The 17,155-nt window shown below is 36.7% G+C and overlaps 1 protein-coding gene across 1 annotated transcript in view; it reads left to right on the forward strand.

The window, feature by feature from the left end:
* The first annotated feature begins 11,033 nt into the window (after window positions 1–11,033).
* The window catches only part of LOC126355935 (DIS3-like exonuclease 2), a 192,000-nt gene continuing 185,878 nt past the window's right edge, over window positions 11,034–17,155 (forward strand). The window contains exon 1 of the mRNA XM_050006507.1: window positions 11,034–11,535. Within this exon, the coding sequence (XP_049862464.1) occupies window positions 11,276–11,535 (260 nt within the window). The 5' untranslated portion in view covers window positions 11,034–11,275. The remainder of the gene's footprint in view (window positions 11,536–17,155) is intronic.

The raw sequence follows: 17,155 nt of genomic DNA on the forward strand, positions 1-17,155 counted from the left end.
GGAGGACTACTACTACTAACATGACTATCCATCAGTCATCAAAACATCACATGAAGTACAAAAATACTGCTTACAGGGCACCAGTTACATAGCATGAAGCATAGCATAAAAGAAAATCTTTATACAAGAATACCACACTATTCAGTATATAGCGACATCAAATGGTTCCAATAGCGATTTTGTCGAGAAGATCAGAAACAAGTCCTCAGTAAGAAAAGGTCATCTTACTGTGTCCATTCAGCAGGCAATATTGGTTTGGCCACGAAGATAATTCCATCTGAACAGAAGACCAAGTTATGACAGTGTACTGCATTTCGGTAGTGAATCGGAATATGTTGGCTGAAAGTTTAAAAAGAAAAATCTCTGTCCACCATTCTTTATTCCAGGAAATGTTGGTGGTAGATACAGGCATAGTAAAAAACCCGAATACAATAAGTATAATGGCTCTGGGGTTTATGAGATTACCTGCAATTACTGCCCCCAGAAATATATAGGTCAGACTGGATGCAATTTTAATACATAGTTAAAAGAACACCCATACCTTGCCGGCCCCAAATGAGCTATCTCAGTTCATCTAAAAGAAATGGGTCACTTTATTTCCAGTACTGAGAAAAATTTGCGTATTGTATTTAATGACACAAAAGGATATGTTTTAAATGTTTTGGAAGAAATACATATCATGAAGGCATTAAAGCGAACTCCAGGTTCAACTGAGTCAGATTGAACTGAAGCACTACAATATTCTATCGAATGTTGATTATTTGAATTGTCACAAATAGCTATTAGGATGATTTTCACCTTAATTTAGCAACTGTATAACACTCAAATACTACTTCTTTAGTAACTTTATGATATTGAGGTACTAATGTAAAGCATATTATATTTAATTTTTCAGTTATACCTACACTAAACTATGGATTTTTAAAGTTATGTAATACAGTTCCTAGTCTTTGGTTGTTTTCCTGCTTATGATTTCCTCCTTGCAGTTGCTCATGTGTTTGCTTTGATTACTCTCAGTCAATGTAGTCTTCCACCTTCCAGTGTTTTGTTAGCCTCCACAGACTGCTTACACCCCATCTCCTAGTTATCAATACTGAGGAAGTACCCACATTACATGACATTTTAAGTTTTACTCAATTGGTTTTATACAATTTGTGTCTACCGGATCTCAAAATATACCCTACATGGCGTTATCTGGTGAGCTATTTTTCGGATTTCTTCCATTCTTAACATTTTAGTGTCATACTGGATTATTATTTATGGGATAGCACTTTCCCTATACATTAGTTATTTTTAGGCATTTTATCCCTGTTCACAGTAATGTTCCATTCAGTATTATCGTTTTCCCACTTTTTTCTGGGCCTGGCTCAGTCAGCAATCATGCTCTGCTCATTTTGTAAAACATTTTTTGGATGTACCCAATTTTATAATGACAACCCATCATTGTGGTTTGACTTTTAATGTGGATAACTTTCCCAAAGCTGGGATTCTGTAACTGTCCATCTTCATCATGAAAATATAGCATTGAGAGTACTCATCATTCTCTCTTGTTGAAAGTCAACACTTTGCTTCTGTATTTCCACCATTTAAAAAAAATTCATGTAGTGTTTGGTATTTTTGACAGATAAACCTGAAGAAGCATCTATACTGATGTGTAACCGGTAGTTGCAAATAATGCACCCTCATACAGCTATGTGGCTTTTGGAAACACCTCATCATTCTTGACTTTCTAATTGTTCTAATTTTCATGCCAATTTGAACGGTTACTGAGTGTTGCATGTTGTTACTGTTATTATGATGTCTCTGGGGTGCTGTTGCCATACCCAGAAAGTTGTCTATAAATACATTCTAAATTTGTTTTTCATTTTCGCATTTGTAACACATGCTGTAAGTTTGTGTGACAGACTATGTTCTGCAATATTCGATGTTACTTATTATGAGCACAAAACTACTATCGACATAAACCCGTCCGAGACAGCAGCGTCACCTGACGATGAATGACTGCTAGTCAGACACATGGACAGTGCATGGAGTATCAGTGAGTGTCCTGTCAGTGCGGAGAACGAAGAAGGTGCGTGATCTATCTGCGTTTGACTGAGGACAGATTGTGACGGTCTGGATGCTTGGCACGAGCATTCCAGAAACTGCAAGACTTGTTCAGTGTTCGAGGAGAGCCATGGTGAGTGTCTTCAACTGCTGGTGAAACTAAGGGGAAACCACATCTATACGTTGAGGGTTGGGGAGCACCCTCTTTACAGATGTCAGGCATCAGGCTAGGCAGACTTGTAAAACAAGACAGGCAGCGGACTGTGGCGGAACCAACATCAGAATTTAGAACTGGGCAGAGTATAAGTGTGTATGAAAACACAATGCACTGAACACTCCTTAAGTGTGTATGAAAACACAATGCACTGAACACTCCTAACAATGGGTTTCTGCAGCTGATGACCCTTGAATGTGCCACTGTTAACCGGATGTTGGTGCAGTGACAGAGTGTTGTTACATGATCTATGAATCCTGATACCTTCTTGATCATGTTGAAGCGAGGGTGGGAATCCGTCGTCTTCCAGGGGAACAGCTCCTTGACACTCATACTGCGAGACACAGAGAAGCTGGCAGTAGCTCCATTATGCTCTGGGGTACATTTATGTGGCCATCCATAGGTCCAGTGGAGCAAATCGTACACTGATGGTAGACCATATAGATCCCTTCATGACGATCATGTTTCCCAACGCCAGTGGCATTTTTCATCATGTTTATGCGACATGTCACAAGGCCAGGAGTGTAATGGAGTGGTTTGAGGAACACAGCGGCGAGTTCCAATTGATGTGCTGGCCCTCCAATTCGGCAGATCTAATCCCGACTGAACGCATCTGGGACGTGATTAAAAGTGGCGTCAAAGATCATCATCCCCCTCCCCGATACTTACAGGACTTAGGTGACTTTTGTGTGTGCAGATGTGGTGCCAGCTCCTTCCAGCGACCTACTATGGCGTCATTGCTTTCATACCACAATGTGTCGTCGCTGTTATCCATACCAAAGGTAGACATACCAGCTGTTAGGTAGGTGGTCATAATGTTCTGGTTGATCAGCCTGTATAAGAATGTGCTCCCTCAGTAGTGAATTCCTTCCATTCTGTGACAGATGAAATTTCTGCGAGTGTAACAACCTGAAATGACATTTATATTCCTCTTCGTCACATGTATTTGACCGTTTTTCCGAATCTGTTGCGATTTCTGAGGGTGTACTTAGACAGGGATCTAAGAGCACAACTTAAATTGTCGCTAATGAAATGGTCAGCAATCGTATATATAGAGTTACTTGTCACATAATTCGTTGGCCAAGACAAAGATCGCATCTCAAGAGCTAGGAGCATCATGTGATTGGTTTCTGATTTCAGTCTAGTGCTAGAAGTGCTTCTGATTTTTATCAACAACTTACATATAGAAGGTGTTTCACAATTCATGTGAAACAGGCATAGTGGTTTTAAAGGGGCCTATGTAGATTAAGTTTCACATGGGAACCCATGGCCGATTACGTGGTGATGTTACAAGCTTTCTAGAGTGATGGAGAATGATAAATGTATCAATTTGAGGTAAGGGTCCCTGTAATGGAAGCGAATGGGTCGAAATTCATAAGCGAAAACCGTTCTGGTACGTTTGACAGTGGAATACATGTACTCGTACTGTCGTTGCTAAGATTGTAGTGCAGACAGCATAAGAGGTGGTAGTATGGACTAAAAAAAGAAAAAAAATTGTTAAGAAACATGCGCTGTAAAACGTGTACCTTAAGAGCTATGAGCACTTGTTTGATAGGGGAAATGTGTTTCACAGCATCAAAGATGAGCAAGTGCTCATAACTCCTCCGGTATGCATTTTAGACCACATGTTTACTGTGTATCGTTTCCTTGTTTTGGTCCATACAACCATCTCTGGAAGTTGTCTGCCATAGAATCTTAGTAACAACAGTACCGGTACATGTATTCCTCTGTCAGAGGTTTCAGAATTGTTCTCGCCTATAACTTTCGATTCGTGAGTTTCTGGTACAGGGACCCTTACCTCGAAACGATACATTTATTCTTCTGCATCATCCTACAAAGTCTGTAACATCATCACGGATTCACCGTGTATGTACATCTAGTTACAGGTGTCGGCACATGGGTAAAACATAATCTACTAAGTCCCCTCTAGAACCACGTGAAGTGTGTAACATGAATTGTGAAACACCTTGTATATGATTATATACCTTTTTGATTTCTTGTCACTCATGGCGTCTAGGGCCAAAAGAAATGGGAATTCAAAGTTAGCTATGAATCTGATAGATATCGCTACAGTTATGCTGTCACGATCATCTGCGAGTCCAGGCTGAGGATTTCTGTTGTTTAGCTTGGGAGAAGCCAGTTCAGCTTTCACGCAATGTACGTTGAAGGTTTATCAAAAACACGTTACTCCCTTTTACAATTGTTATAATTAAATATCAATTAATGACATATTGGCGTAATATTACATTAATACTAATTCCATAAATCATGACTACGGCATTTCGTAATGATGAGAAATGTCTCACTGTAACATGTTTTCCTAACACAATATAATAATTATTATTACTTTTACAGATACTACTTCATATCTAAAAATTTATCTATTGAGTGGAAGACATTGTCATTCAGAAATTCTTTTAATTTGTTTTTAAATGTTGGTTGGTTGTCTGTCAAACTTTTAGTGCTGTTTGGCAAATGACAAAAGTTTTTTTTGTGGCAGCATAATTCACCCATTTCTGTGCCAAAGTCAGATTTAACCCAGAATGGTGAAGATAATCCGTTCTTCTAGTGTTTTAGTTATACACTTCACTATTTTTTTTAAAATTGGGATGGGTTATTAACAAAAAAATTCGTAAGAGTATACATGTGCTGTGAAGGTTCTGTGAATATCCTGAGTCCCTTAAATAAATAACTGCAAGGTGATCTTGGGTAGGCTCCAGCTATTGTTCTGATTACACACATTTGTAGAATGAATACTTTTTCTCTTGATCATGAATTACCCCAAACTATGATGACATACATAAACAGCCAATGGAAATAGGCATAGTAGATTAATTTACTGATATGTTTACCATCTAAATTTTCAATAACCCGAACAGCATAAGTAGCTGAACCTAAACAATTCAAAAGATCATGAATGTGTTTCTTCTAATTCAATTTCTCATCAGTGCACACATTCCAGAAATTTTGAATATTCTGTTTTAGCAACAGACTTCCTTTCAAAGTATATATTTATCAATGGTGTTACGTCATTTACTGTACAAAATTGTAACTACTGTGACTACTCAAAATCTAGTGAGAGTCCATTTGCAGAGAAGCACTCTACAATTTTCTGAAAATCATTACTTACAATTTCATCAGCTGATTCTTGTTTGTTGGGCGTGATTACTGTACTTGTATCAGCTTCATAAATATATTAATATACACTCCTGGAAATGGAAAAAAGAACACATTGACACCGGTGTGTCAGACCCACCATACTTTTTTGTAGACTAGCTGTACTGTTAATTTTAACCTTCTGCATTCTTCTAGTTAAATATGAATTAATATGGATTAAACCATTTCTGCACTGTCCCAATCATACCACAATACTTAAGTTTATCTAGAAGAATTCCATGAATCACAGATTTAAAAGCTTTGGAGAGATCATAGCATTTAATATTTGATCAATAAAAGCATTACAGCATTTTCTGTTGAAAAGCCTTTCTTTAAACCAAAGTGACATTTTGTTAGTACTTAATTTCTACAAATATGTGATGCTGTGCATGAATACATTACTTTTTCCAGAATGTTGGATAAAGCTGTCAGAAGTGGGAATGGGCAGTAGTTGCTAGTATCAGCCCTATCCCCTTTTTCATGTAAAGGTTTTACAATAGTTTATTTCAGTCGATTTGACGAAATGCCCTGCTTCAGTGAGTTACGACATATGTAGGTGAGAATTCTACCAAGTTGTTGGGAACAGTCTTTTAGTGATCTGCTGGAAATGCCATCAATTCAATATGACTTTTTATTTTTCAGTGAATTTATTATTTTCCTATTTTAAGTAATAGAGGTGGGCTGGATTTCACTTTTGTCAAATTGCATAGGTATTGCCTCATCCTGATAATTGCTCTGCATTCCCTAATGAATATTTGGAACCTATTTCTCCATAACACTTAAAAATGATAATTAATACTGTTTTGAACTTTTGACTTCTTGTTAACTAGCTTCTCATTGAGTCAGATAGAAATACAGTCTTCCTGTGTTCAGTTGTCCTATTTAATTTTAACAATATTCCAAATTGTTTAATTTTATTCTCAGAGGTGCTAATCTCAGACATAACTCACATACTTCTGGGCTTTTTAATAACTACTTTAAATACAGTGCGATAGGTTTTACAATGCTTCACTGTGTCTGGATCATTACTCCTTCTAGCTATAAGATGTATTTTCCTTTTCTGTTCACAAGATATTTTTATTCCTTTAGTAAAGCATAACTTTTTAGATGCTTTCTTACTATTATAGTTCAATGTTTTCTTAAGGAAATTGTTTTTAAATATCCTCACAAAGGTCTCATGAAATACATTAAATTTTAAATTAACATCGGGTTCCGTTACAGTGTAACTGTTGCAAGCTACCCTAAAATTTTGCAATTGTTAAATAGCTGTGCATCATGATCAAACAGACCATTCTTTACTGGAAGAGATTTTATTTGATTAATTTCATTTTGGTCTATAAAGCATTTTTTAGATTAGGTTTACTTTCATTCCAATTGATCCGAAGTGAGGAGGTCCTCCAGGGTGTAGAGCATGTCAGAAAAACAATATATGACAAATATTTACAGCTCAAACAAATAAGCTAATGTACTATTCCACAGGGCCCAAGTTGAATGATCGTCATTTTTTAATGAACGCTAAATGAAAGAATCATTTTACAAATACTAATGCACTGAATTTAAAGTAAAAAAATGCTTTTTATTTATTTATAAGGTAATAAACGTGTAATACAACTACTATAATACTTATTTACAATGAACGCATTACTGCACTGAAATGGTGTAGAAGTTAGATTGTACTTACACACACACACACACACACTTATTTAGAATGAACACATTACTGCACTGAAATTGTGCAGAAGTTATATTGTACTCATATATATATATATATATATATATATATATATATATATATATATATATATATATATATATATATAAATCAGTTGGTTCTACTGAGAAATTCATCAATGGAGTGGAAGGAGTTGGCCACAAATAAATCCTTTAGGCTCCTCTTAAACCGAATTTCATTGGTTGTTAAGCTTTTTATGGCTGCTGGCAAGTTATTGAAAATCTGTGTTCCTGAATAATGCACATCTTTTTGTACAAGACCAAGTGACTTTAGATCATTGTGAAGATTTTTCTTAGTTCTAGTATTGATTCCATGGGTTTGAAAAAGTGATATATTTTTAATGACAATTTCATTAAGGAGTAAATATATTGGGAAGCAGTAGTTTGTATCCTTAGTTCCCTAAACAGGCTTCTACAGGATGTTCTTGAGTTTACACCACATATAATTCTTACTGCACGTTTTTGTGCCCGGAAAACTTTAGCTTGGGTTGATGAATTACCCCAAAAATTTTCCCATGTGAGATTATGGATTGAAAGTAAGCACAGTATGCCAGCTTTTTCATTTTTATATCCCCTGTGTCTGACACAATTCACATTGCACACAATTCACATTGCAAATAAAGATTAGTTAAGAAGCTTCAGCAGTTCTGTGGTGTGCTCCTCCCAGTTGAATTTATTATCAAGCTGTAATCCCAAGAATTGAACACTGTCCACTTCTTCTATCTGCTTGTCACTGTACGTTAGGCATATACTCATGGGACACCCCTTACAAGTTCTGAACTGTATGTAGTGTGTTTTTTCAAAGTTTAGTGACAAAGAATTGGCTAGGAACCAGTGATAAATGTCCACAAATATTTTTTTAGCTGACCTTCCTAAGACTACACTTGATTTGCTATTTATTTCAATTTTTGTATCATGAGCAAACAAAACGAACTTGGCATCTGGTAATGTTACTGATGAAAGGTCATTCATATACACAAGAAAATGTAAGGGCCCTAAAATGGAACCTTGTGGGACCCCACATGTAATTAATTCCCAGTTGGATGATGCCTGATAGATTGTAACACGTCTCTTTCCTAGTAACAACCTTTGTTTCCTGCCAGAGATATAAGATTTGACTAATTTTGCAGCATTTCCTGTTATACTATACTATTCTAATTTACTTAAAAAGATATTGTGATTCACACAGTCAAATGCCTTTGACAGATCACAAAATGTACCAGTTGACTTCAGTTTTTTGTCTAATGAAATAAGCGCATTTTCACTGTAAATGTAGATAGCCTTCTCAATATCAGAACTCTCTAGAAATCCGAACTGTGACTTTGACAGTATGTTATTAGAGGTAAGATGGTTATAAAGCCGATTGTACATTATTTTTTCTAAAATTTGTGAGAATGTTGGCGAAAGTGAAATTGGACAGAAATTTGATACTATTTCTTTATCTCCCTTTTTAAACAGTGGCTTAGCTTCTGCATATTTTAACCATTCAGGCAATATTCCGCTGATAAACGACTGGTTATGAAGATAGCTTAATATGTTACTTAACACAGAATCACATTCTTTAATTAACTTTGTTGATATTTCATCATACCAACTAGATGTTTTTGATTTTAAAGATTTTATCATGGACATTATTTCTGCTGGGGCAGTGAGGGTGAAATTCATATTATGGAAGTTACTTGAAATGTTTGGTTTGAGATATTCCATAGCAGCACCTACAGAACCTGACAACACCATCTTGTCAGTAAAAGTTATAAAATGTTTGTTAAAAAGTTCTGCAACACTATACACATCTGTCACCAATGTATCATTTACTCTTAATGCTATTTGTCCCTCTTCATGTCTGGTTCTACCGGTCTCCTCCTTCACTATATCCAATATAGTATATATTTCGTTGTCTGATATGACTATCTTTTCCTTGTAAAGTATTTGCTTTGATGTCCATATTACAGTCTTTAATATTTTGCAGTATTTCTTGTAATGTGCTATAGCATCAATATCGGAATTGTTTCGGATTGACAGATACAGTTTTCTTTTTTTTTTTTTTACAAGATACCCCTATTCCTTGAGTAATCCATGGTTTTTTGTGTACTTGGCTCTAGCCTTGGTAAGTTTTTGGGGAAAACGGTGTTCAAATAAGGTAAGCAATTTATTAGCAAAATTGCTATATTTTTCATTCATGCCATGAGCACTGTAAACATCAGTCCAGTGAATGTCTCTGAGGAGTGTCCTAAAATAATCAATTTTTGGCTTATTGATTACCCTCTTGAGCTCAGATTTAACAGATTTTAATATCCTGTTCAGTGGTGACATTTAACAGAAGGATCTGTAAGTCATGATCTGGGAGGCCATTGACTATTGGTTTTGTGATATAATTTTGTTCATTGGACTTTTCTCTAAAGATATTATCAATGGCTGTTTGTGAGCAATAGGCTACCCTAGTGGGGAACCTTACAGTGGGAATTATGTTGAATGATGGTGTTACTAACTCAAACAAGTTTTTATTGGAAGAGTCTTTAAGGAAATCTACATTGAAATCACCAGAAACCAAGGTGGTTTACGAACAGATTAAAGTTACCTGCAGGTGTTCAATAAACACTTAATATTATGAAGGATTTTTTTGTGAAATTCTACTTTTGTTGCACATGCATCCATATGCTGTTCTAGGCAAAACTTATGAATGTCTATGTTCTTAAATTTATGACAGTTCCTAAAGAATGTTGCAACTCCTCGTTACTCAATTTCTGATCTACAAAAGTGAGATGCTGATCTAAACCCTGTAACACTTAAAAGTTCTATATCAGTGGCCACATGATGTTCAGTGAGACAGATTATGTCAGCTGGGTTTGAAGGCTCGAATTCATTTATACAGATAATTAATTCATTAATTTTATTTCTCAGTCCTCAGATATTTTGATACAATAAAGATAGCTGACATATCAAACTGACTGAGTTAAAATTGGGTACATTTAAAATATCTGCTGACTGTTGAAAATTCTTAACGAGTAGCTGTTTATGCTGAAGTAATAAGCAAGAATTATGTTTTTTGGTTTCTTTCTCAAACTGAAGGTTTGTCTCAAACGTAACCTCTCTTAAAATTTGGTTTCTTTCTGTTCTTGCTACCCTAGAAAAGGATCTTTTCTTAACCTCATAACCACAGGTATTTTATCACTCATGATATTTTCAATCAGTGTGCTGCTTACGTCTACCACAGTTAGACTGTGGGAAAGCTTTATGTCGGACTCTTTCAGAAAATCTTCATTGAAATCCCTTCAAACACTAATTTGCTTCCCTCTGTCTGACAGACAGTACAGCAGAGAATCCTAGTTTTTTTTTAAAAATGCTGAAAATTTCCGAATGGGGACAAATATACATCTACAATTATAAAAGTATCATTATTTAGTTTAAGCTCACACGCTCTTTCTTCTGTATGTTGCATTACAGAGAAGTTTTTAGTTCCTAAATTTTTTCCCCTGTGATAAATTTTTACATATGTATCAACTCCTCCTCTCATCAAAGGGCCCCTAATTACATGTGCTGGAAGCTTATATCCACTTACATTTACATTTTTCATGCCAGTGACTATATGGTGTTCAGATAGGCAAAGTACTCTTTTCCACCCTCAATTTCAAAGTCTTCTAAACAAACAAAACGCTCATCTACTTTGTATTTTAATTCCCTGATATTCTACTACAAGATTTCAGATCATAGTTAAGATATAAGTTACCGTTTTATTTCGGGTAACTACTACGTAGTATAGGGCGAAGTGAAGCAGTTCAGGAGTAGAAATAAGTAGCTTGGATGTTGAACATGAGAAAAAAAAAATCGCATTTGCGTCTTCGACCATAGATACTATATTATATTTATGGTTGAAGATTTGCGTTTGTGAAAGAATCTTAGGTCGACCGCCAACGATGTTACTTCACGGAGAAGTGAGCCCACAAGTGATTTGACGTATCAACTGATAGCAGACGGTTTTGTTTTGTTGGTAGTAATGCAGAGGGTACTTTTGTTTTTATGGAGTGTATTGTAATTGTACGAGATGTGTTGTGCGGCGACAGTGTGATTGCAACTACTGATGCAAATTTTTAGAAGTTTTATTTCGCTTTCAGTAAGACAGTTAATGTAATGGGCGAAAACATGGTTGTAATTCCAGTGGATAGCAGTGATTTTCCTGAAATTATGGAAACAGTATCAGATATTACGAAAGAGCTTACAGTTACCGAGACGGACAATATAACAGTACAAGCGGAAGACTTGATAAATGTAGGTGTAAGTTGTCTAGAAGAGGCCGAAGGTGACATTGTCTGCACTGAAGAAAAACGAAAGAAAAGACATAGGATAAGGAAGAGAAAGCCCAAGAACAAGAACGATACAGGCTCTGAAAGGTAGGCAATATTTAATAGAGTTCATAAGGTCGATAGGTGGACATCATCACTGTACCTTCGACAACTCCAGGAGCATCTGTTATCTATCATTAATGTTTTGAGATAGTTGACATTTAGTATGATATCTTATTCATGTCATTTATTTCTACACAAAACTGGAGGTGACCTGAAAAATACACATGGGGACAAGCTGTTTCTTGCTAATTCATTGCACAAGCATTTTATTTTTAAGTCTTCTCTTCGCCTAAAACAAGCTGAAAGATATATGGAATTTGCTCTTGGTTTTTTATGTGTGTTTATTACAGTCATGTTTTGAAAAAATCAGACTAACTTTATTGCAATATAATGATGGAAAGCTGTTGGACACCATTTCAGAACTAGCATTGATTCAGATCACCATTGTAAATTTTCGATAATCTGATGTGTGCTGTTTAGGTAAATAAGTTATGATGAACAATGTAGTGTGCAAGTTCTGGTAGTGAAGTCCATGGCTAGATAAGTGTCCTCAGTAGAATTGTTAGTGGTACCACACTAGGCCTATATAGTTTCCATGCTAATAGAATTTGCACTGAAAAAAACTATTTTGTTACTAGTTCTTTCTGTTTTATATTTGTCATTCTTATGTGCATTATAATTGGAATTAAGTTTTGAGTATGGTTAGATAAGACAAATTAGGCAATGAATTTATCGTAAGGCCCCTGAATAATGAATAGTAAAAACTGAACTGCTATGTTTCTAACTTATGCGTAACTCAAATGATGTTTTAATTTTATTGCTACCTAAATGTTTACTTAGACACATTGATTATTTATACTCAAGAAGGTGATACCAATTTGAAATAAGTATTAATAGGTCTACCTGTACTTGGATTCTCCAATCCTCATTTATGTTTAATTGGAGCATTTATATTCATTCTGCGTTAGTCATTCAGCATTAATGCCTGTGAGACACTTTGTCAGTATACTTAACTTACTGATTTTATAAAAATATATTTCTTCATTGCTATGTTTATATTGAGCATTTCCAAATATTCTCATATGTGACATGGGTTAGGCCTAGCTAACAAGAAGGTGCAACTTTACCTTGAATTATTTGATTTTTCATGCAGACACGTCTCTCTCTCTCTCTCTCTCTCTCTCTCTCTCTCTCTCTCTCTCTCTCTCTCTCTCTAATTGTTCAGAGATGTAAAATTGTGCACTTAACAAAATGAAAAAACATAGTATCATATGACTGTTACTGTTGAAATCCGCCAACTCATATGTTCCCCCGTGTGCCACACTTCGTAGGGATATAAAGTGGAATGATCACATAGTGTCAGTCATGGGTAAAGCAGGTTGTAGTGTTAAGTTCGGTGGTAGAATACTGGGCAAGCGCAATCAGTTTGCAAGGAGATTGCTTACAGATTACTCAAGCGACCGGTTCTAGAATGTTGCTCAAGTTTGTGGAACCTGTACGAAATAGGACTAATGGGTAGTGCAGATGGTCACAGGTTTGTTTGATCCATGGGAGAATGTCACAGAGACACTGAAGGAAGCCAACTGGAAGACTCTTGTAGATAGATGTAAACTATTGTGAGAAAGTCTGTTAATAGAGATTCAAGAACTGGCTTTGAATGATACCACTAGGAATGTAATGCAACTCTCTATGTATCGCTCACACAGTGATCATGAGGGATGGTTACGTTATCAGTGCGGCAGAAATGGCTACTTCCAGTGTATACAAAATGACGACAGTAAAGCCACTGCATGCTCCCACCAAAACCATGGAAAATTGGGGGTTTAGGGTGGGGGCAAACTAAATATGCAACTATAAAAGAACACTGCATCACCCCAAAACAAATAGGCATATATATATATATATATATATATATATATAAATACAGCACTCTGCTACATCAACAAAACCACAGGAATCTGACACTTCTCTTGACCTCTATAGCTCAACTGCAGCTACAGATACCAAGAAAACAACACCTGCAACTCCAAAAGTGGAATTGGAAGTTTCCTTTGACCTACATAGCTCAACTGCAGCTGTTGATACAAAAATTGCAACATTCACAACTCCAAAAAGTGGAACCAAATCCCCAGCAACTCAGAAAGCCAAATAACCCATATTCACAATACCCATTAAAACACAGACAACCTACCATGATATACAACACGAAAAGCATCACAATTGCTATAGAATAAAACCAAAACTCTCTTTCTCTCTCTCTCTGACAATGCCACATATACATGTTCCTAGTCCGGATCACCGGAACTGTCATTAACCTTGTGTTGTTGCCACAGACGTGAAATCTAACATATTCAGCAATAAGACCTGACTTCTGTAGAAACTGTTTAACTCGCATCATATCAAAACCCAACTCGGAGTGTAATGCTATGTTCCTGAACTTCACTGTCACCTCTCTCTACCTAACGAAAAAGCAGTTAAAAAAATTAGTCTTCTTTCCCACAACAAACACCAAACTAAACAGACATAACAAAATCGCCAAACACATTTAAAAAAATCCCTTAATAACTCACTGAAAACTCTTCCATGATTTGTAGAAGCATCTTATGTGAAAGGGTTTCTGCTTAGAGAAGTCTACACATGGGGCTTGAGATATCGAGTTGATGACACTTTGGTTTCATTTTTTATTGTTTTATGTATATGTTTTGTGCATAATTTTGTGTTTCGTGCTTATTGAAATTGGTGTTAGTGCATAATTTTGTTTACATATTTGAGTAGTGGTGTTAGTTGTTGCCGGCAGGGGTTGGCCGAGCGGTTCTAGGCACTACAATCTGGAGCCGCGCGACCTCTGCGGTCACAGGTTCGAATCCTGCCTTGGGCATGGATGTGTGTGATGTCCTTAGGTTGGTTAGGTTTAGGTAGTTCTAAGTTCTAGGGGACTGATGACCTCAGAAGTTAAGTCCCATTGTGCTCAGAGCCATTTGAACCATTTTGTTAGTTGTTGGTAATTGTGTCAGATTGTGATTGGTGGGTGTTGTGGAGTTGTTTACTCGTACATTGGTGTTGATAAGGTGAGATTTTCAATGTTAATCATATGGGTGAGTTGTGGTTTTGTAGTACTGTGGACTTTGCTTTTAGGTGTATACGTCTGGTGAAGTGTTAGATACCAGATTTGTTGAGTTGTGTGTGGTGTTGTGGTATTGTGGATTTAGTTTGAACTGTATAGTTCAAGAGAAGTTTCTGGTACAGTGTTTTGGAACTATGTGTTGGTCTATGGCATTGTGTACTTCATTTTAACTACATAATATAATCCAGGTAACATTTCCATTACCATTTTTTATACCTTTTTTATTTAATTAGCACTGATGTTAGCCATTCGTGTCATTGTGCATGCAAATTCAAGTGGCATGCCAGCTGCAGTTGGCATGATTTGCATTTTCATAGCATAGATAATAGTGTGCAAGACTGTTCATCCTTTGCGTCCTTAATGCCATCCTGTGTCCAATTTTTGTATTGCCCTCTTGTTCGGTTCTAGGAAACCAAATGAAGAATGCATTTGGTGACATTGTCTCCGGTGGGCCACTTGAATTTGTGTTCTTAATTGCCAAATTAGCCAACTTAATTTCTAATTAACCAGATGAGAGCTATTTCAATGTTACATTTGTTGGGCTTTTCCAGGACACCTCTGCCTGTAACACATGACAGAAATAAGTGTTTCCCACAGTGTGCATCATATTTTTTTGATTTAGTATGGTTGAATGATAGTATTGGTATTGTCTGTTGGTTATTTCTCTAGGGTATGGGCAAGCACTTGAGCAGTAATATACATCCTTGTGGAGCTGTTCTCACTGAAACACTGGCCTTTTCTGCCTCATTCAGCTTTTATAGCTAATTTTGTAATGCACTATTATCACTTTGTGATTATACTATAACCCTGTATCCCCCCCTTCCCCTCCCCAACCTCCAGATTACTGCTTCTGTACTATGTGGCAGTCACATTCTGATCTGAGCTGCTGAAGATGGTGATCATTTGTGCATGAATTGTGCTTGCTACTGTGACAAATGTGTGTCTGTTTCTGAAGGATGCTTTGGCCAAACCCTAAATGCATAACAATCTTTTTTTTTGTTCCTATCTCTACTCAGTGTGCCAGCTTTATTACAGTAGCAGTCTGTCTTTTTTCCTTTATTGTCCTAAGTGATATTTTGGAGGTAATGCTAATGTATTTGCTACTGTCTCTTGCCACTGCAAGGCTTTGGAGTTGACAGTTTGGCAATGACTTTCACCAATTTCACAAATGCCTGAATGTGGGAAATGTTGACATATGATGGGGGTATTTCAACTCAAAAGAAGAGGGCATTGTTTTGTTCACGAGTCACCTTATATGAGGGCAGGGGACATTAAATTGAATTGAAAATGAAATTGGTGGCATAACTTGACTAAAAGAAGGAATCTGTTGGTGGCTCACACTCTGCGGCATTAAGGAATATCACTTTGGCAAGAGCAGGAAGTTCGGAGAGTAAAAATTGTAGATTTAGGCCAATGCTTGTTTGTAGTAAGCAAGTTACAATTGATGTAGGTTGCAGTAGTTGTGCACAGGATAGACAATTGTGGAGAGCTGCATCAAATCAGTATTTGACTGAACACCACAACTACTACTCTGTGAATGGTGTTATAAATGCCATAGATTCGGGGAAGTACTTTCTTCTTGCTTGTAAACTATTCTCTTTAATTACAAAAATTACCACTGTAAAACTCAGTGTACTATTTTATGTCCACCCATTGCACACATGGCAGGCTCATATTCCCAGGACAGAGCAATCCACAGATGATTACAGATAGCTTTGATCCCATATCCAATAAAAATTTGCACACCTTGCCTTTTACCTCAGTGGTAACAAAAAGTTCTGCCACTTCCACCACTCATTGTTCTGTGGTTGTTGTATTCACTGGGGTCACTGCCTAGTGATCAGAGAACTCCAGTAACCATCCATCTATATCAGGCATACTATACTCACACGTGTGTTCCTACCATTCCCATTGTACTTACAGAAATGATGTCACTGATCAATATGTATGTCAGGTATGCTGAAATCTCCTACATATGCTGCAGAAGGTAGTGTTACACTATCTTCTAAAGTGAACCATTTGTCTGCAGATATAATGGCAAAAAACCTACCACTTCCATATGCTCTGTGCCAAAACTGTGGCAGTCAGTACAGATTCATGCATCATTTTCACCAACCACCTCAACTCCCAAACTATAGCAGTAGCTAAGAGGTCAACACTGTGCATCTGGAATAACCTTGAGATTTGCTTCCTGTAGCGCCATCAGAGACAAGCTCATCAACCAAGATGCACTCCCAAAATGGAGCAGATCCACAGCCCAGCATCAGCCATTGGTTGAAAGTGTCACAGGTGTCAAGTCACAGACTAGCCCAGTTATCACCTTCAGATGTTTAAACTGAAAAATTCCAACTAGAGCCAAAACCCTGCATAAATAATGAGAAAGGAATAGCAAAGTAAATACCTAAACCAAAATGTAATTTACTGTATTTACTCGAATCTAAGCCGCACAGGAAAAATGAGACTCGAAATCAAGGAAAAAATATTTTCCCGAATCTAAACCGCACCTGAAATTTGAGACTCGAAATTCAAGGGGAGAGAAAA

This window comes from Schistocerca gregaria, chromosome 3 (genome assembly GCF_023897955.1).
Source record: "Schistocerca gregaria isolate iqSchGreg1 chromosome 3, iqSchGreg1.2, whole genome shotgun sequence".
NCBI lineage: Eukaryota > Metazoa > Arthropoda > Insecta > Orthoptera > Acrididae > Schistocerca > Schistocerca gregaria.